Below are 19,280 nucleotides of genomic sequence, written 5' to 3'. Positions count from 1 at the left end.
TAGAACACCAGTCATGAGCAGGAAGGGATGGTCCTGACACACCAGAGAGTAGCCATTCGTGAGTTCTGTTCTTTGGTTTGGGGGCTGTGAACTCCTGAATGCCATATGTGTTAGATGGAGTCACTGGAAGTCCTGTGGCTGTATCCTTACATAGTAGCACACAGGTGGAGGTCCCCAACCATCTGGATGACAGTAGATGGGTGTGACCTCTGAGCTTCGTCCTCCATCTCCAGCATGGCAAGGAGTAGGTGGAAGTTACGAAGGTGGATCCTGGCACTGGGAATGAAAGGTTAGTCTAGAATCTTCTAGCAACTTGGAATTCTCCATATGCCTTTTGGAAGAAAGGACTTTCTTCCATTAAGAGAGAGTTCTTCAGATTCAGATCATTCCCACAAGTTAAAGCTGCCAACGAGCAAATCCAGCTGGAGAGGTGGATCAGTGAATGTGACCCTGGAAACACTTTGCCACTTCCTGGATCTCCCAAGAGGGACAGGAGGGAGAAGTTGAAGTCATGGGGCCGGGTGCAAGGATGTGGCCACACCCCTTCTATAAGCGGTAGCCCAAAGACAGCCTCACAGCCTATGCTGTCCCCTGGCCTACAGTGTTTTGTTTCTCTGACCTGGGCTTCTAAAAGAGGGTGGGAGGAGAAAGATAAAAGCAAAATCCAGAAGAGTGTGACATTAACAATAGAACTACTCTGAAACGTGTCAAAGGTGGATTGTAGTATACATGAAATCACATTCTCCACAATGAATCCCAGACCCCGTTCTTCAGTGATTTCTTCCACAGGGGAACAGCTCCAACACAGGCCTGCAGTGAGAACCTGCTTCCCACTCAAAGAGAGCTCAAGCTCACCTTCCAGAACCCAGCTCAAACATCTGTCTTCTGCCCGTGCAGAGGGGCCTAACTCCCTTCTGCACACTGCTCTTTCACATATAGCTTCCCCCACCCTTTCCTGATGGTAATAGGGTTTGAACTCAGAGCCTCATGCTTGCTGGACGCGTTCTACCTGAGCTCTGCTACCATCTCTTTTATTTTCATTTTCGTTACTTTTCAAGTAGGCTCTTGCACTTTTGCACAGAGCTGATCTCAGACCATGATCCTTCTACTTGTGTTTGCTGTGTAGCTGGGATCAGAGGTGCATACCATTACACCCCAGTTTGTTGAGATGAGGGTCTCAGTAGCTTTTTGGCTGGACTGGCCTCTTACCTCAATCCTCCCTATCTCTGCCTTCTGAGTAACTGGGATTTTAGGCATGGGCCATTGCCTTCTCTATAAAGCACATGTCAACTCTTGATAATCTTGATTCTCCCTTATGAGCCCCTTGAGGACAGGATTGTGTTGCATTTCTGGCTTCAGGCTTGACCTGTGATAAACGCTGAATCTGAACAAGGGAACAGAACATCCTTCACAGAATAGCAGCAATCAGAGCTATAGGTGCCTGCTAGAAACCTAACCTTCCTCCTGGGCTCCCCTCATCTTGTCTTTGACTTCTCTGTGTCTGTGCTTTCTCTTATTCATCTCAAGTTCCAGGAAGTCTCACCGCAGTGCCCCCAGACTCACCGTGTCATTCTTCATTAGGTCCACCAGCCTCCTGGCCTGGACAGCTAAGTCCCTGTGTGGACATAAAGGAGGACACTGGTGAGGGGCTCTTAGCAGACAGAACTCCCATCAGATAGATACACAACAGAGGAGGGACAAGGGCAGGAAAGGAAGACAAGGCCATACATAGAACTCCATTCAGGAAGAGGTGGGGGAGGGGTGACAGTTGGGGGCAGGACCCTCCAAGGGACTGTTTTCTGATTGGCATAGTTGATGACCTATTGTCTCTTCCAAGCCTGTCCAAGGCAAACAGAAAGTCTACCGTATGAGGGTTTCATATCGTGCTCAGCAATGGAAATGCCTGGCTTGGGCATTTGGTTCCTTCTGGCTATTTGTGGGAAATGATCTTAAGTTCTCAGTTTACAAAGATTGTAAGGCTGGGTGCTAGAGGTTTACATCTGTAATCCTAGCTACTTAGGAGGCTGAGATCTGAGGATCACAGTTTGAAGCTAATCTAGAGAGAAACGTCCATGAGACTCTTATCTCCCATTAACTAGCAAACAAGCCAGAAGTGGCTCAAGTGGTAGAGGACCAGCCTTGAGCGGAAAAGCCAAGGGAGAGCTTGAGGCCCTGATTTCAAAGCCCAGTCAAACGCTCTGTCCATCACACAGAAATGCTGTGCACAACACAAGGGTGATACAGGTGAAGGCAGTTGGTGAACAGTGCACTGCTGGGTGGAGGAGAGGGGTGGTGTCTCACCTGCAGGACCTGAGGCCAGCCATGAGGTCAAGTGAGCGCATGTGTTCAGGCCATTTCAACTGCAACTCTCCTCCCTTCTGCTCCCCCCCTCCCTCCCCTACCCCTTACAGACAGGATTGCTTGGATTGTTTGCAATCCAATGAGCCAGAAGGCCTCAGGAAAAGCAGAGCCCTGTGAACCATGCTTGCTTAGCCGCTCCCATGTTCTCCACGCTGAGATTCATTCTTGGATTGTCTCATGCTCAGAACTGCCTCTCCTCCTTACACTACCAGCTGGCATATTCTGGGTGGAAGCAGAATTAAGAGTAACACTGAAGCAAGCCAGAATTCTGAATCAGTCGCCTCTCACTTGCAACCTAAACAAAAGGAAAAGCAGCCTCCCAAGTGCATTATAAAATCTATTAGGCTTTGTATGATGCCTGCTTCCTATTGAAATAAATGAGAAAGCTACTTAGGTGGCTCATACCCCGAGGACGGTGCAGGGAGCCGGGAGTGTGTCAGGAGATCTAGAAGCCAAATCACAGGCATCCTGGGAACTACATGGAAAATTGAGGCTTGTGACTTTTTTTTTTTTTGGTGCTGGTACTGGGACTTGAACTCAGGGCCTCATGTTCATTTAGCTTTTCCTACTCATGGTGGATGCTCTACAACTTGAGCCACAGCTTCACTTCTGTTTTTTTGTTGTTCTTTTGCTTTGTTTTCCTTTTTTTGCTGTTTGATTAGAGATAAGAGTCTCAAGGATTTGTCTACCCAATCTGGCTTTGAACTGTAATACTCAGATTATCAGCATCTAGTATAGACTATTGTGTGTGTGTGTGTGTGTGTGTGTGTGTGTGTGTGTGTGCTGGTCCTGGGGCTTGAACTCAGAGCCTAGGTACTGTCCCTGAGCTATTTTTCTCAAGACTAGTACTCTACCACTTGAGCCATAGCTCTACTTCCAGCTTTTTTTTTTTTTTTTTTTTTTTTGAGTAGTTATTGGAGATAAGGGTCTGATAGACTTTCCTGTCTCATCTGGCTTTGAACTTCGATCCTCAGATCTCAGCCTCCTGAGTAGCTAGAATTACAGGCAGGAGCCACCAGATGCCAGGCTGGTGTGATTCTTAAGCAGAAAGGCTCTTCCCATGACTTTTGGGTGTGTTGTTCGCTTGTTCTGTAAGCAGGCACTCAACACTCTGGTGTGATGGAGAAAGCTGACCTTCTAGCTCTGGGGTGGGCTGAGGACCACTGGGTGGTGATTGCCAGGTGGGCCCTTCAGCTGGGACTTATCGCTGGGACCGTCACCCCAGTGCAAGGTGTCCACACTACTTCCAGCTCAGTAGGTATTTTGCATCCAAGGTGGGGATTGAGCCTCACAGCTACCTTCCTTATGACAGAGGTTCCCAGCCCTACCTCCCAAAGCCTGAGGCTCAGAGAGGACAGGGAAGAAGCCAGGACCCAGACTTGTAGCTTCATCACCCAGGCTGGTACTCTTCCTGGGACACAGAAGCATGCAGAGCCCCCAAGTCTGGCTGAGAAATGGGAGGTAGGGGGCAGGGGTGTCAGACTCTAAACAGCACAGTAACATGACAACAGCTGGGACCAGTCACAGCTGAGGCCAGGGGCATGTGCTCAAAGCCTGTGCCAGGATATGAAGTTAGCTGTGAGGTAGGACTGGGCACACACTGGCAAATTTCTGTGTCTGGCAGCAAGAAATACACTGGAGAGCGCCCATTCCAGCTTCTGACCCTCATACCCCGTTCCAGAACAAATCTCTCACTTCTCAGCCATAAACTCAATTTGGGCCAAGCCCCCTCTCCCCAGTCCCCAGGGGCTCTGAGATGTTTCCCCCCACTCAACCCCCCATGGCTCACTCAGATTTGGCTCCTGCCACAGCCTGGTTTAAGAAGGCTCCAGAAGTCGTTTCCTTTCCCGTGCCAACAGAGAAGCCTTTCAAGGAAGGATTGAATTCTCGGAGGATGTCTAGAAGTATAAAGAAAGACATGTTTAGTAACTATATAGCAACACAACAAACTTCCTTTAAAAACATGGGTTAAGGCAGGGTCTTCTTGCTCCATAGCCCAGGCTAGCCTAGAAATGCCTCCGCCTGGAATGCTGGGATTACAGACCTGCATCACCACGCTCAGCTCACAGGTTCCTTTGATGAACACCTTGGGTGCTAGAGACAAGGTAGAGTTCTCACCAACAGCCCTTACTGTACTGTTCACCCAGCATGAGAATAAAATGTTCGGCAGACCCCCACCACACAAGTTGTATGCAATAGGTACCTAATGAATTATCATTCAATAAACATGATTCTGGGCTAGATGCTTTTCTCATACATTGTTGTATTTTTCTAAATATATGAAGGTATATTGAGAGGTCCATTTGGACTATAAAGTCCACAAAGTATATCTAAAAGTATAGGGCTGGCCAGCTTTTAGTATATTATACTTCTTTTTGACCATCAACTTTAGAACATTTTCATCTTCTCCAAAAGAAGCCTGGTCTCTTACTATTCCTCCCAACCCTGTGGAAATCTCTGATTTATTTTGTGCTGTCAAAGATTTGCTACTCCAGACATTTTAGAGACATGAAATTATATAATAATATAAAACGATGGTCTTTGTGATTGGCACCTTTTACTTAACTCCCACATTGGGATATGATGATTCCTTTTCCTTGTTAGGTAATATCCTTATATGGACATGGCACATTTTATCTATCCATTTTTCAGTTTGGGGCATTGGACATCTTTCCGGTTTTTTGTGTGTTTTTTTTTGTTGTTGTTATTTTTTGTGCCAGTCCTGGAGCTTGAACTCAGGGACTGGACACTGTCCCTGAGCTTTTTTGCTCAAAACTAGTGCTCTACCACTTTAAGCCATAGCTCCATTCCCAGCTTTTTGGTAAACTGAAGAGTCTCCAGGACTTTCCTGCTCAGGCTGGCTTTGAACCAAGATCCTCAGATCTCAGCCTCCTAAATAGCTAGGATTACAGGCTTGAACCATAGACATCCAGCTCTGTTTTTGTTTTGGTATTATGAACAATGCTGCTATGAATATTTCTATACAAGCTTTTGTAGGGGGTTCTTTTCTAGATGTACTAGAAGTAGAATTCTTGGATCATATGATAACACTGCTTAACATTTGAGAAACTTGTAGGACTTTTTCTCAGAACAGCTGCACCATTTTCCATTCCAATAGCAGTCAGTGAGGACTTCTGTTTCCCCATATTGTCACCAATATTTCTTGTTTTCTGTCTTTTTATTATGACTATGCTAGTGTATATGGAGAGGTCTATCCTGGTGGTGGTTTGCTTTGCACTGGTGACTGCAAGAACTTTGTCTTCCTTTGGTGTCAGTGAAAATTCACAGAATTCCCTCCCCTCTTATTTTAGAGAGAGAGAAGTTCGTGAAGAGATTATAATTTACTATTTGATAGAATTTTTCACTGAAACCAGAAGAGCTTAGCATTTTTGAAGGGTGGGGGGAGAGTTAGTGGGAACTAATTACCAATGAATCTCTTCATTGTTAGAAATCTATCCTATTTTTCTACTTCTAATCAAGTCCATTTCAGTAGTCTACATCTTCCTAGGACTTTCCCCATTTCATCCATAGGTATCTCATTGGTTGGCTTTGGACCATACTGGCTTTGCCACCTCCTCATCTTGGCTAAGAACTCCTCAGAGCAGGGGCCTGTATGTACCAGGGCCTAATGTACTGCCCAATAAATGCATTTGGCCTCAATCAGGAGAATCTGTTCAGAGTTACACAACTATTAAGAACAGAACCCTTGGCCAAAGTCTTGGTATCTCAGTTCCCACCCAGGGTTCTCTTTCCTGGGGAGAGGAATTGGCTGGGTAATAACAGGACTTTAGGATCTCATGCCATCCAGTTATTTGCTTCAGGGTGTTCTCATCCTAGCTGGATTAGACTTAGTGCTATGACTTTTGAGACTGAGAAATGTGCAGTTACCCTGATATCCACTCATGAGAAGGAGGGACTGTGAAATCATCAGTGCTCTTTGAGAATAGACCTGTTTGTCCTTAGAGGTGGTGGGTTCTCTATTACTAGAGGAATCCAGTGCCAGCAACTCAGCTATTTAGAAGTAATGTCATAGACAGGAACGACATACTGGATAGGGCAAGAACTTGCTGGTGTGTGCAGTTATCTATGCCAGGAACATTCCATCCCCCTCCTTTACCTGATGGAATCTACTTCGTGATGCTTTTTTCAGAAGATAGCATTAGCAGCCTTCTTCTATTTATTTCCCCCCTAAGCTTTGCGCATGGCTCTGATGACTGGCTTAATGGGTCTGGCCTTGAGAAGGCATGTCCCTAAAAGAGACTTATATCGTCAGGGCATAGCTCTACTTGCCCACCACCGAACACCAGAGCATCTGCTGGATTCAACTTTACAGGCAGTCAGGCCTCTGATGGTTCTGTTCTGATCATATGGTGTCAGAGTTTCTAACACATTTCCATAGGGCTATTTTATCGATTTTTTTCAGCCCCTACAATCAAACTGTCTTCACAAATGTAGTGGAAACAATACTGAAGAACCTCCATTCTTCCCGGCTAAGTGTATTGGGGGAGTCTCCTTTGTGAATCTCTTGGCTTAAAGATCTCAAGCCAGATGATTTCCAGTCTTCCTCCTGGGACATTTCACAGTCAACTTTATCACACTCAAAAAGCAACCGAAGCCATCTCCTAGCAAGAAGGGAGCTTATTTATAGCCCTTGTGTATATAACCTAGAAATCAAGAGGACAGAGAGTTCTTGTGGCACAGAATTGCACCTATTTAAAATTAGTACCAGCTGTCAATCACCTAAACATAATGAATGTGAAGTCTGATGTGTTCTGCCTATACAGACATTAAGCATCCTGAAGAGCAAAGCCTTGGTGATTTACAAGTCAAAGGCTTTCTTAGCTCCTTAAGATATATCACAACAACTGCAAACGTTTGCTGCAGGTGTACTTTTATTTTTATTTTTTTGGGTCCAGTCGTGGGGCCTGAACTCTGGGCCTGGGCGCTGTCCTTCAGCTCTTCAGCTCAAGGCTAGCACTCTACCACTTGAGCTACAGCGCCACTTTTGGCTTTTTTCTTTTTGCATATGTGGTGCTGAGGAATCGAACCCAGGGCCTCATGCATGCAAGGCAAGCGCTCTACCACTGAGCCACCTTCCCAGCCCCTGCAGGTGTACTTTTAGAACACACACTGAGTTGGGTATGTTCTAAAGAGAATGAAGAGTTGGGCAATCCACACCCATTGGAGAATGTAGCCAGAGTTTAGGAAATCAGTACTAGCAGGATGTTGGCAGAATCGTTAAGAAAAACACTGAGCCCCAGATACGGCTGTTTGCATAGCTTGGGGAAGGTAGTTTCATCTCTATTGCAACTGCAATGGTTCATAAACAACACAATCCAAAGCCAGGCCTTGGTGCAGAGCGATGCCTAAGAGGCTCAGGCAGGACCAGATCCAGACCCAGATCCTTCCCAGACCCCTCCCAGATCCCTGCTCTGCTCAGAGAACCTAGCAAAGCAGAAGTGGGGTCCCACCCTCCCTATCTTCTTTCTTATGACGCACACTAAGATTTGGTCTTAGCTCTCTCTCATCATCTTCCTTGTTTCCTTTCTTAGACAAAGACAATTTCTCTTCACGAACAACAACAAAATCCGAACTCCAGGGCTTCAATCCTGCTGCCCGAGTGGGAATCAGAACAGCAGCTTCCGGGAAGCAGCGCCCTCTACCGCACACTGCCGGCTCCTGCAGCAGTCCGGGGCGGTCAGCCGCCAAGTGGAGCTGCAGGCGCGCTCCGCTTCCAGGGGCAAGCATGCAGTGCGCAGGCGCACCCTGTCACCGGAAGCGGGTGTAAAGCGTGCGCGCGGCGCGTACTCACTGGCCAGGGTGGTCACCGTGCTGATGTTCTGGTCTCCTCCGCAACTGTTGATGGAATCAAGAGAGAAAATGAAGGTTTACAATGCCAACTTCAAATGCTACCAGGGCAGACAAACAGCCCGGAGACCCGCCCTTTCCTCAGCATTTTGGAAAGAAAAGCAAACAGAAATAAAACCCATTCCTTCCCCTACACGGAGCAAAATACTAGGCCAGGGATTAAAGCCTGTCAGGACTGTCCACGACCTTCCCTTCCCCTCTCCCTCCCTCCTTCCCTCCTTTAGACCTTCCCTCTGTCCCTCCACCCCCTTTACCTCCCCCTCCCTCCCTCCCTCCCTCCCTCCCTCCCACCCTCCTTCCTTCCTTCCTTCCTTCCTTCCTTCCTGTCTCTTTTTCTTTTCTGTTTTCTTTTCTAACACAGAGCTCTGACATCTGGGCAGGGGGAAGAAGTAAGCTGATCCCTGACACCCTGACTGCCAAAGCCCAAGCGGCCAGTTCCATCCCACTTAATTGCTACAGCTGAACTCACCATTTCTAGTGTAAAAACACAGGAGTTTTGTTTGTTTAGTTTAGCCTAGTCTTTCTCTCCCTCTTGGCTCGGAAAAGTCATCTTTCAAAGGGAGTAGACACCTCACAGGCCAATGCTAAAATTCCAAGGCGATCAAAGCCAGTGGGTTTGCAGGCATGGATACACACAGCATTCCAGACTTGACTGGGTTCTCTGCTCTTCTGTATCCCTTTTCTCTGTGCTTAGCATGCCTGAAACATCTAAGAGGTGCCTGGAATGTTTGGGGTTTAACTGCACAGCAGCAGGAGGTTTAGGATGTAGGGATTCTATGCTGAGGTTAAAGCTGGTATGGGATGGAGACTCTGGATTCCAGCCTGAAGAAACACCAAATGTCAACACACTCAGAGTCCCACACACCTGGTACTAGGGCTGTAGTTAGATCCCAGGCATAGCAGGAATCAGACTGTACCAGGCAACCCGCTGAGAGGGAGAAATGAAAGACCCAGAAGCATTTCCAACCCAAACACTTGCATCGTGTCTCCCCCAAACTCCTGTCCAGAGTGTACCCCATTTGAGGGAATGTCATGGTTTAAGAAGCTGATACTTTCCTTACATGGAACCTGGGAATTTGTCATGGAAAAGAACTACATGGCTCATCTTCTGCTTGAGGTGTTCTGTAGAAGGCTCTCAGGGGTCTCCAGGCCTGGCTGTGCCCTCACTCACCTCCAGGACAGGCCTCGGTACTGAGTCAAGACGTCCAGGATGGCTCCAACTCTGGACCCGGCCCCATTGCCTGCCTGGGAGGGAAAATCAAGGGTGGTTGCTCCTGTTTTTCCTAGACCGCCATGTTTGCTTGCTTGCCAGAAGTTCTATACTTTTATTCTAGGCAGGACCATCTGGGCACACTCTGGAATCCAGAGTCTATGTAGCACCACATCCAGATGTGTAGCCTGCCATCCAAGATGGCTCCAAGATGCCTTTACCACGATGGAGGCAAGCTCTCAGTGGAGAAACCTAGCACCATCCACAGTGGAGAAACCTAGCAGCATCCACAGCTCCTGCTCCTCCCAGGAACCCTGCCTGGACCCCGGTGGACAGAAAACAGTGAGCAAAGTGCTTTGGAAATGAGACTGTAACATGTCTTTTTCCAAAGGACATATTTTGGGGCCCTGTGTTTCTCAATTTTTTAAAAGTTTTTAAAATACATCATAAAAATACACATAACAATCCTTTTGTATCATTATGTCTCACTTATATACAGTTAAAAGAAACCTCATAATCCTACCACTTGGAGGAAAAGCAGAGTCGTGTGTGTGTGTGTGTGTGTGTGTGTGTGTGTGTGTGTGTGTGTGTGTGTGTGTGACAGCACTAGGGCTTGAACTCAGGTCCTGGATGTTATCCCTTAGCTTTCAAGGTTGGTATTCTATTATTTGAGCAACAGCTGCACTTTCAGCTTTTTGGTTGTTAATTGGAGATAAAGAGTTTTATTGGACTTCTTTGCCTAGACTAGCTTTGAACCTTGATCCTTAGACCTCAGCCTCCTGAGTAGCTAGGATTATGGATGTGAGCCATCAGCACCTGGCAAAAATAGGGTCTTAAAAACACTGTGTGGACATCCTCCATAGTTATGTCCATATATTTCTGGGTTGAACCATTCCAACATTCCAAAGAGTTTGCTGAAGATGGGCCTCAAGGCAGCTGGAGTGAAGGTTGATCTCCACAAGTGGCTCCCCAGGGAATTATTTCCCAATTTCCTGGTACCCAATTCCTTGGCTGCCTGCCAGGTATGTCACACTCAAAGTGATGTGTGCTTTCCTGTGGCTTCTTGTCCTGAGAGCATCTCCCAGGAGATCATAGGGGAGAAAAGTGATTTTAGCCCTGCTGGGCAGGAAGCAAGTAAGGTGCATCAAGTCAAGGAGCAGCCTGCAGAAGGATCCAAGTAGTAAGACTATGGAGGTATGGAGCTGTGGCTCAAGTGGTAGAGTGCTAGTTTTGAGCACAAAAGCTCAGGGACAGCACTTAGGCCCAGAGTTCAAGTCCCAGAACAGGTACAACACACACACACACACACACACACACAGCCCAAATTGAAGGACCCGTGAGGTGAGGGGCTTCTGAGGGCTTCTGGAGGAAGAGGATCTTCTTCATGAGGGACAGGAGCTAGGACTTAGGGTCAGGATCTCTGGATCCCAGGCCTGGTTCCAACACTTACAAGCTGGATGGTCATGGACACCCACTGCACCTTCTTGAAGGAGACTGGGACCTCACCGTGTGGTCCAGCTCACAGACAGGATCCAGCTGGAGACCCTCTGGTCCAGGGGACAGCAGGCCCACTCCCTCAGGAGTGAATTCTGTGTGAGCCATGTGTCTGGGAATGTCTAGGTCCCCACTCACAGCCACTCAAAGGACCTGATTGTGTTTTTCATGATCACCCTTCATGAGGTCTGAGATGCCACCTGGAATGGCTGCAGAGTAGGCTTGATCATCCTCCACCTCTTCCAGGACTCCTCTTTTCTTACCGCTACCTCCTTGCTCCCATTAGCACCCACTCCTCTCTCATCTCCTCTTTGGCTCCCTTCTTGGTATCTTCTCTTAGCTTTCCTACATTCACAAAGCAAAGCATCGGTCTTTGGAGATGCAACCTAGCCTAAGGTTGACCCTTCACACTGATGGGCTGGGTGGCATGGGTGAGCCATTTCTGTCACCCATGCTCCTTCAGAGCCCTCCCTACTCCTCTTCTCGCCTTCAGTTCACTATAGGACGAGGAAAGCTCAGGTTAGGATGTAGGTGGCACTGGTGGCTCACACCTGTAATCCTAGCTATTTGGGAGGCTGATGATTGTAGTTCAAAGCCAGCCTGGACAGACAAAAAGCTGAGACACTCTTATTTCCAGTTAACCCCCCAAAAAAGCTAGAAGTGGAGCTATGGCTCACAAGGTAGAGCACCAACTTTGAACAAGAAAGCCAAGTGAGAGCACTGAGTTCAAGTCCCAGTGCTAGCCTCCCAGTAAAAGGGCAGAGTACTGGGTTGCAGGGGAGGGCCTGGAGATCAAGACCCAAGATGGGAGCGAAACCTCTGGGCATTTCTCCTCCATCTTCTGACAGTCACCAGAGTTTTCTCCTCTTCCCCCTTTCTTCTAGGCTGAGTAACTTACTGTGAGAGAGTCGCCCAGGGCTCCGATGACCTTGATGTCAGCTGGCTTCAACCTGTGAACTGAGAATGCAGAGTTGGGGTGAATGGAAAGTGGGCCGTTCTGGTTCTACCTCCCCTAAATCCAATGACCATCTTCAAGGAAAATGGAGACAAAGCCTGTATTCCCAGCAATACACCTTGGAACAAAAGATACAGTGCACAGGGCTCAGCAACATCAGCCGTGGACCCTGGCTGCCACCTCCCCTCTGGGCACCGGGGCAGAGGGGTTGAGAGCCGAGATGGAATCTTGGCTAGCATTCGCGGGTAACACTGGACGCCATCAGGTGAGAAGTGACAAGCCCTTGCGAAGTAATTTGGGGTGCAGGGGAGGAATTGTGGAAGACATAGAGCCAATGCTGGATACATTCTAGGATTTGATGACGCTTGGGATAAAGTGTTACATCATTCTACAAAAGAGCAGTTTCTCTGAAGTGACAAAGGAAATAACTGCTTCCCTAACCACTATCATTCTTAATGGAGGAGAGAGGCACAGAACACAAAATTCACTATTGTAAGGTGAACAGTTGAGTGACATTTGCTGTACAATCATCGCCACCCGCTGCTCCCACATGAAGAGACCCTGAACCCATGAAATAGTCATTCTCCACCTCCTCTTCCACCAGACCTCAAACCAGCAAACTACTGTCTGTCCCCATGGACTTACCTCGTCTATACATTATATCATCCCTCACAATAGCTCTATATTATTTTCAAGCACTAGGGCTTGCCCTCAGGGCCTCAAACTTGCTCAGCTTGCTTGTTCAGCTAGTTTGCTTAAGGCTGGTGCTGTACTACTTAAGCCATACCTCCAGCCTTGCTTTTCACTAGTTATTTCAGAGATGGAATCTCAGACTTTTCTGCCCAGACTGGCTTCAAACTGTGATCCTCCAGTCTCAATCTCCATACAGACATGAACCAGCCAGGTACTGGAGGCTCACACCTATAATCCTAGCTACCCCAGGAGGCTGAGATCTGAGGATCACAGTTCAAAGCCAGCCCAGGCACAGAAAAGCCCCTGTGAGACTCTTATTTCCAGTCAAGCACTCAAAAACCAGAAGTAATGCTGTGGCTCAAGTGGTAGAACACTAGCTTTGAACACATTCGAATAGATCGATACCTCCTGTAGCTCTGTCCCTCCCACAATGTTGATTAGGCGAAGGATGCTTTTCATGTTCTCTGGGCATGTGTAGTCCCTGGAATGCCCAGTCTGCCTGGTGTTCAACATGTTGGTGGCATGAGTCAATAGCTGCTTGGCTAGGCACTGGTGGTTCATGTTTTTTTCTTTTGTTTTCTCCTCTCCTCCTCCTCCTCCTCCTCCTCCTCCTCCTCCTCCTCCTCCTCCTCCTCCTCCTCCTCCTCCTCCTCCATCTTCTTCTGTCTGTCTGTCAGTTGTGAACTCAAAACCAGGGCACTGTCCATTAGCTTTATCACTCAAAACTGGTGGTGCTCTACCACTTGAGCCACAGCTCTATTCCCAAGCTTTTAGCTGGTTAATTAGAGATAAAAGCCTCAAGGATTTTCCTGCCTAGGCTGGTTCAAACTACAATCTTCAGATCTCAGCCTCCTGAGAAGCTAGGATGACAGGTGTGAGCCACCAGCAGTTGACATATTGTTTTTTGCTCATTTGTTTTTGTTTTGTTTGAAGTCCATTTCTATATTACTAATGAAAAGACCAGAACATTTTCTCTTGTGTCTCTTAGCTCATGTAACTGTGGCTGCCATTACAAAACCTGATGGTGGGGTTGTAGCTCTGCCTCTTAGATTCTTCCTTCTGAGGCCTCCCTCCTCCCTCCTCACCAGGCATTGAACCCTTGCATATACACACAGACAGACGCACACTTCCACATGATTATAGCCTGCTTGGGCCTTCCCAGCTTTCCATAGCTACACTATGTGGTTAGAAGAACAATATCAAATCACAAAGCCAGCTGCACACATTAGCACACGCCTACAGGGCTAAGCATGAAAACTTTAAAAATGACCTCTTCTTTAAGAAAATCAGGCGATGGGTAAAAAAGGCAACAAAATGGAAAATAAGACTCCCCCCCCCCACCGCTCCCCTCAAATCCAGAGTGGTTTATTTTAGCTCCTAGTGATGGCAGTGCATCACTGTATTCTTCTTGCCATGATTGAGTGGATTCTCTGAATGCTGGCTACCATGCAAAGGTTAGAGTGTATGAGATGGGTAAAATGTGGGAGACATGGGTGGGGGCAGATTTACTTCCATAGCTTTGTTATTACAGGTTGCAAAAAAGGCAGCAAAAAATGGCACATTCCTATCTCTTAAATGTCCTATATATTGAAGGGAAACACAAGCACACACAAATCTCTCTCTCTCTCTCTCTCTTTCTCTCTGTGTAGACAGACAGGTGGGGTCTGGAGGGGGAATTATTTAGCTGACCCTTTGAGACCATCTCAGCAAAAAAGAAGCCTGGGTGGGAGGTGTTGGTTTATCTGGCATTTTAATTTGAAGATAGAACCCAATGCATTTCACTGGTTTAATATCCGATCGACCTTGGTTTGAGGTTTATTAATGCCATCATCTCTGACAATGCACATCCTAGAAATACAGCAAAGCACTTTGGCAATGGCTTGACTTGGAAAAAGAACTATGTAGAGATAAGATTAAATTTATGTGGGCAGATCAGCCAAACATTATCTAGTACAAACTGTCCACTAGCTTGAAAGAAGTTGATAAAGATATCATTAACTCTTCAAGATTTCTGCACTGGGGAACTCTTATCTGAGTCCATCACAGAGAGTGAGCAAACTGCATAGGAATTAAGGGGTGGGGACATGTCCCCTCTCCACAAAAAGCTGTGCCAGGAGAAATGCTTGGCTCTCTGGTGTCTTGTGCTTTGCAGCCCATTTACTGTAACCCTCCAGGCTATCATCTAAAATGCCAGCGCCCTCCTGCTTGTCAGTGAAGGTTGTCCTGCCCATTTGCTTCCCAACTTAAAGGACTTAGATATATGTGCACCTTGCTCAGAGTAAGAGAGTAAGAAATGTGTTAATTTCACAAAGAGATCATATAGGTCTGAAATGACATGCATGCCATTTGTTCGGAACTGACCACAACATATTATATCCATGCACTGAAATGCCACACTGTACTCCATAAAAACACATCTATTAAGGGTCAACTACAAATCCATGCCAATTTAAAAAGTGCTAGCTTGAATGAAAGCTTTGGGTACTCTGACAGAATTTTATAGCTTTCAAAGTTTTAAGTGGCAAAAACTATGGGACAGGGAGCCACTTAGACAATCGGGGTCTTGGTGTTCAACTTGAACTTGCTCAGTAAACTGTTGGCACCTAGGAGCCGTGGATTATCATTCCTTGTGGATGGCAGACTAGACCAAGTCACAAACCCCATGGACAGATGGGGAACATAGAAACAACTTTAGGACCTGATCCACAGACTGTCACACTGCTGGTTCACAATGAGCTGAAACCATTGATGGATGTCCGGTTACTACGGTCACATCAGGATTTTCTTCTCTATAAACTCCTGGAGATCTCAGTGTAGCTCAGTGAGTCAGATGAAAGATACTAGAGACTTAGAATCAATAGCACAAAATCAATGAATGATTTAAAGACTCAATCAGTGATGGTAGCACAGAAGTAGCACAGTACCTTTGTGGATTGTTCTTTGTGCATGGAATTAACAGCTTCACAGCCCCATAGATCAGTGGGTGATGTTTTGTCACCAATGAGCTCTGAAATGCAATGAGAATGGGGCACCCAGGCTGCCAGGGATCATAGTTGGGGTGACAGGCAGTGTTCTAGTCTCAAATATCATGTTTGCAGTCAGGCATAGTAGTGCACATTTGTATTCCCCAGTGCTCAGGAGGCTGAGGCAGAAGGGCTCCAAATTTAAGGTCAGCATGGGTTACATAGTGAGTGCAAAGCCACTGAGGGATGCCTACTGAGACCTTGCCCAAAAGAAAAGAAGGAAGGGAGGGAGGGAGGGAGGAAAGAAGAAGGGAAGAAAGGAAGGAAGGAAGGAAGGAAGGCTTTTGAAATGGTACTTTTGGCAATGTTTAGAACCATGTATCTGTGCAATGAGAGAAATATTAGCAAAGGGGATTACAGGAGAGGTCTTGAAATAATTCTGAAGGCACAATAACTATCTTATAGTTACTGAAAAATCATTTTAATAAAATATACTTTGGTCTAGTTCACTTTTAAGATCGTTAAGATCAACACTGAATATTTATTTGATGAATTAGAAATACTCAGTAATTCAGAGTCCTTCAACATAGCAGGGGCTCCTACTATATGCAGAAGCACTGGAAGTATAAAGACATGGGTGTTGGTGGCTCATACCTGCGATCCTAGCTACTCATGAGGCTGAAATCTGAGTATCATGACTCAGAAAAGTCATTGAGATGCCAATTAATCTCCAATTAATTATCATAAACCTGGACTAGAGGTATGGTTTAAGTGCTAGAGCACCAGCTAAGAGTGAGAGTATAAGACCCCAAGTTCAAGCCCTGGACCAGCACACCAAAGTTAAGATGAGTAGCTCTTTTTTTTTTTTTTTTTGGTCCTGTCCTGGGGCCTGAACTCTGGGCCTGGGCGTTGTCCCTCAGCTCTTCAGCTCAAGGCTAGCGCTCTACCACTTGAGCCACAGCACCACTTCTGGTTTTTTCTGCTTATGTGGTACTGAGGAATCGAACCCAGGGCCTCAAGCATGCAAGGCAAGTGCTCTACCACTGAGCCACCTTCCCAGCTCCAGATGAGTAGCTCTTATGAAATATATATTAGATGACTTTGGCAATAACAAACATGATCTCTAGAAGAAGGAAAGAACTCACTAGAAACACAATAATCACCAAGGATGACAATAGTGTGGTCCCTGTTTGCTTTTGTTTTGTTTTGTTTCCTACCTCATCGCTCTGAAGTAAAGTTAGAATGTTCAGTCACAGACCAACAGCACAACAAAATGTGATTCTCATAATTGTCCAGTTTACTGTTGCTTTTTTTCTAAAGACACTTTGCAGGAGTCTCACAGCACAGCATTATGCTCACATGGGTACACTCCCAAGTTGGAGAGAGCCAGGGTTTTGGTCTTGTGCCAATTTAAGTAGCTTCTGGAGGCCATAGCCTATCTATCTTCTATCTGTTTACTCAAACAGCTCCTATCACTAATGTATCTCAGATTTAAAGGTCTTGCGATTTCTCGGTTATATCTTCAAGCACTAATAAATGCAATAATCTTTGGGTCAGGGAGTAAAGAAGAGATTCACATTTTATCTGGCCTTTAGATATTTGAGATAGATTGGTTGTCATAGCAGAAACATAATCTCTATAGACTGCACGATGCTTTGCAAGTCATCCTTTCGGAGTGATAAGATTAGAGAGGAATGTGTATGATTTCACTGCAAAAAATATGGCTATTAAAACATTCACTATCTCTACCTAGATAGGCATGTATCTACATTACACATATCTATATCTACATCATTGAATAAGGATTTTTTTTTTACTACAGGAAAGCCTACATATAAAATGATCATTTAGGGGGCTGGGAAGGTGGCTCAGTGGCAGAGCACTTGCCTTGCATGCCTGAGGCCCTGGGTTCGATTCCTTAGCACCACATAAGCAAAAAGAAAAAAGCCAGAAGTGGCGCTATGGCTCAAGTGGTAGAGTGCTAGCCTTGAGCTGAAGAGCTGGGGGACAGCGCCCAGGCCCAGAGTTCAGGCCCCACGACCGGACCCCCCCAAAAAAATAAAAAATAAAATGATCATTTACTTTTGCAATTAAGTCCAGTTAGTTGCTGAGCATGGTGGTACATGTCTGTAATCCCAGCACTCAGGAGGATGAAGGCAGAGTCAAGGCCAATCTGGGTAATACAGTAGATTCAAGTCTAGCCTGTGCTATACAGTGAAACACCAAGTCACAAAACAATAAACAACACAATAAGAGCTGGTCCAAGGAGTTGTTACCAAACCTTGGTACAAATTAAATACTTGTGTGTGTAGGATCTATGTCACTTCTGGGTTTGGAAGTGGTTTATCCTCCAAAAAAGTCGAGTGCTGAAGGTTTAGTCCTCCATGAGCTGCTGGGGAGGTGGTGGAAGGGATGGGACCTACTGCTAGGTAACTGGGTCCTTGGGATGAGTACTGGTTTTTCAATATGAGTTGGTTCTCAGGAGATGGGGATGGTACCCCTTATGCACATAGCAAATTCCCTTCCATTTTTCCAATATGTTAAAACTTAGCCAAGAGAAATCTTTAGCCAGACAGAACACCTGATACCCGATACCTCACATTCAGCCTCCCAAACTAAGAGTTAATATGCCTTTTTTCTTCATGAGTACTCAGCGGCAGGTATTTTGTTATAGCAACAGAAAACAAACTAAATATAATTGTCTATTCCATTAGTCCAGCTTAGAACAAGAGTCAGTTCTACATGAGGGTTTTGGTGAGAAGATTTCCAACCTACTTGCTAGTCATAAGGCTTGATCTGAGTGTTCAAAGCTAAGCTGTGTGTAAATGGGAAACTAAGTCACAGCATTTATGCTGTATTCATAACACAAGACCATTGACTACAAAGGTTTTTTTTTTCTTCTACAGATTCCTTATACATACTATGCCATCTCCATGGCTATGTTATCTTTTCAATAATCTCAAAGCCAAAGAATTCATCAACTGGAACAGAAACTCTCGAACAGCAAACAGGAGGTATGCACAACTTTTTAATAAGTGTATAGATAACTGAACACATGTAGTACCCTCTAGGACTAAGCCTGGAGACCCACAGACTGAAACTTTAAGGCTCAAGTCATCCTGGTCACAAAAATGACCCACCCTTGATGCTCTACAGACACAGTTCAGGCTTCTTCACCCGAAAGAACGGCAGCTGCTCTTTGGAAAGGCTGCTAATGGCTTTTTCACACAAGGCTTAGTGCTCTATCACTGAGCCACAGCTCCACTTCCAGCTTTTTGTTGGCTAATTGGAGATAAGAATCTCACAGACTTTCCTGCCTAGGCTGGCTCTGAACCACAACTCTCCAATCTCAGCCTCCTGAGCAACTATAAGATTACAGGTATGAGCCATAGAGCCATGGTCTACTTTTGCTTTCTGTTTGTGTTCTTTGACTTGTTTTGGAGAGTAAAGTCATCCCTGAGGACTTCAAGGTAGAAACAATGATGTCAACACATTCAACTACCACTGGGCTCTGCAGAGGATGACCGTGAGGTCAATGCTCAATAAATGCTTTGGTCAATGCTCAATAAATGCTTTCTGATAATGATGTTATCACTATTTTAGTTAAAGAATAATTGAACACAGAAACAAAGGGTCAAAGGGTAAACAAATACAGCAATGGTACTCACTGGATACTATGTTGCAAATGAACTATATAACTTGTGGGTGGGGATGGGAGGGAAAAACTGGGAGAGAA

General features: G+C 45.9%; 1 protein-coding gene across 1 annotated transcript in view; it reads right to left on the bottom strand.

Moving 5' to 3' along the window:
* Positions 1–19,280, bottom strand: part of Plb1 (phospholipase B1) — a 180,185-nt gene that overhangs the window by 60,254 nt on the left and 100,651 nt on the right. Inside the window, exons 19-23 of the mRNA XM_042696639.1 lie at positions 11,832–11,890; positions 9,401–9,474; positions 8,174–8,217; positions 4,151–4,259; positions 1,564–1,615 (exon numbers count right to left, since the gene is read on the bottom strand). Coding sequence (XP_042552573.1) covers positions 1,564–1,615; positions 4,151–4,259; positions 8,174–8,217; positions 9,401–9,474; positions 11,832–11,890 — 338 coding nt within the window. The remainder of the gene's footprint in view (positions 1–1,563; positions 1,616–4,150; positions 4,260–8,173; positions 8,218–9,400; positions 9,475–11,831; positions 11,891–19,280) is intronic.

The sequence above is a fragment of the Dipodomys spectabilis genome, unplaced genomic scaffold, assembly GCF_019054845.1.
Source record: "Dipodomys spectabilis isolate Male_0828 unplaced genomic scaffold, ASM1905484v1 ptg000210l, whole genome shotgun sequence".
Lineage (NCBI taxonomy): Eukaryota > Metazoa > Chordata > Mammalia > Rodentia > Heteromyidae > Dipodomys > Dipodomys spectabilis.
The sequence above is the reverse complement of the archived record's forward strand: the minus strand, read 5'-3'. Positions and strand labels throughout refer to the sequence as shown.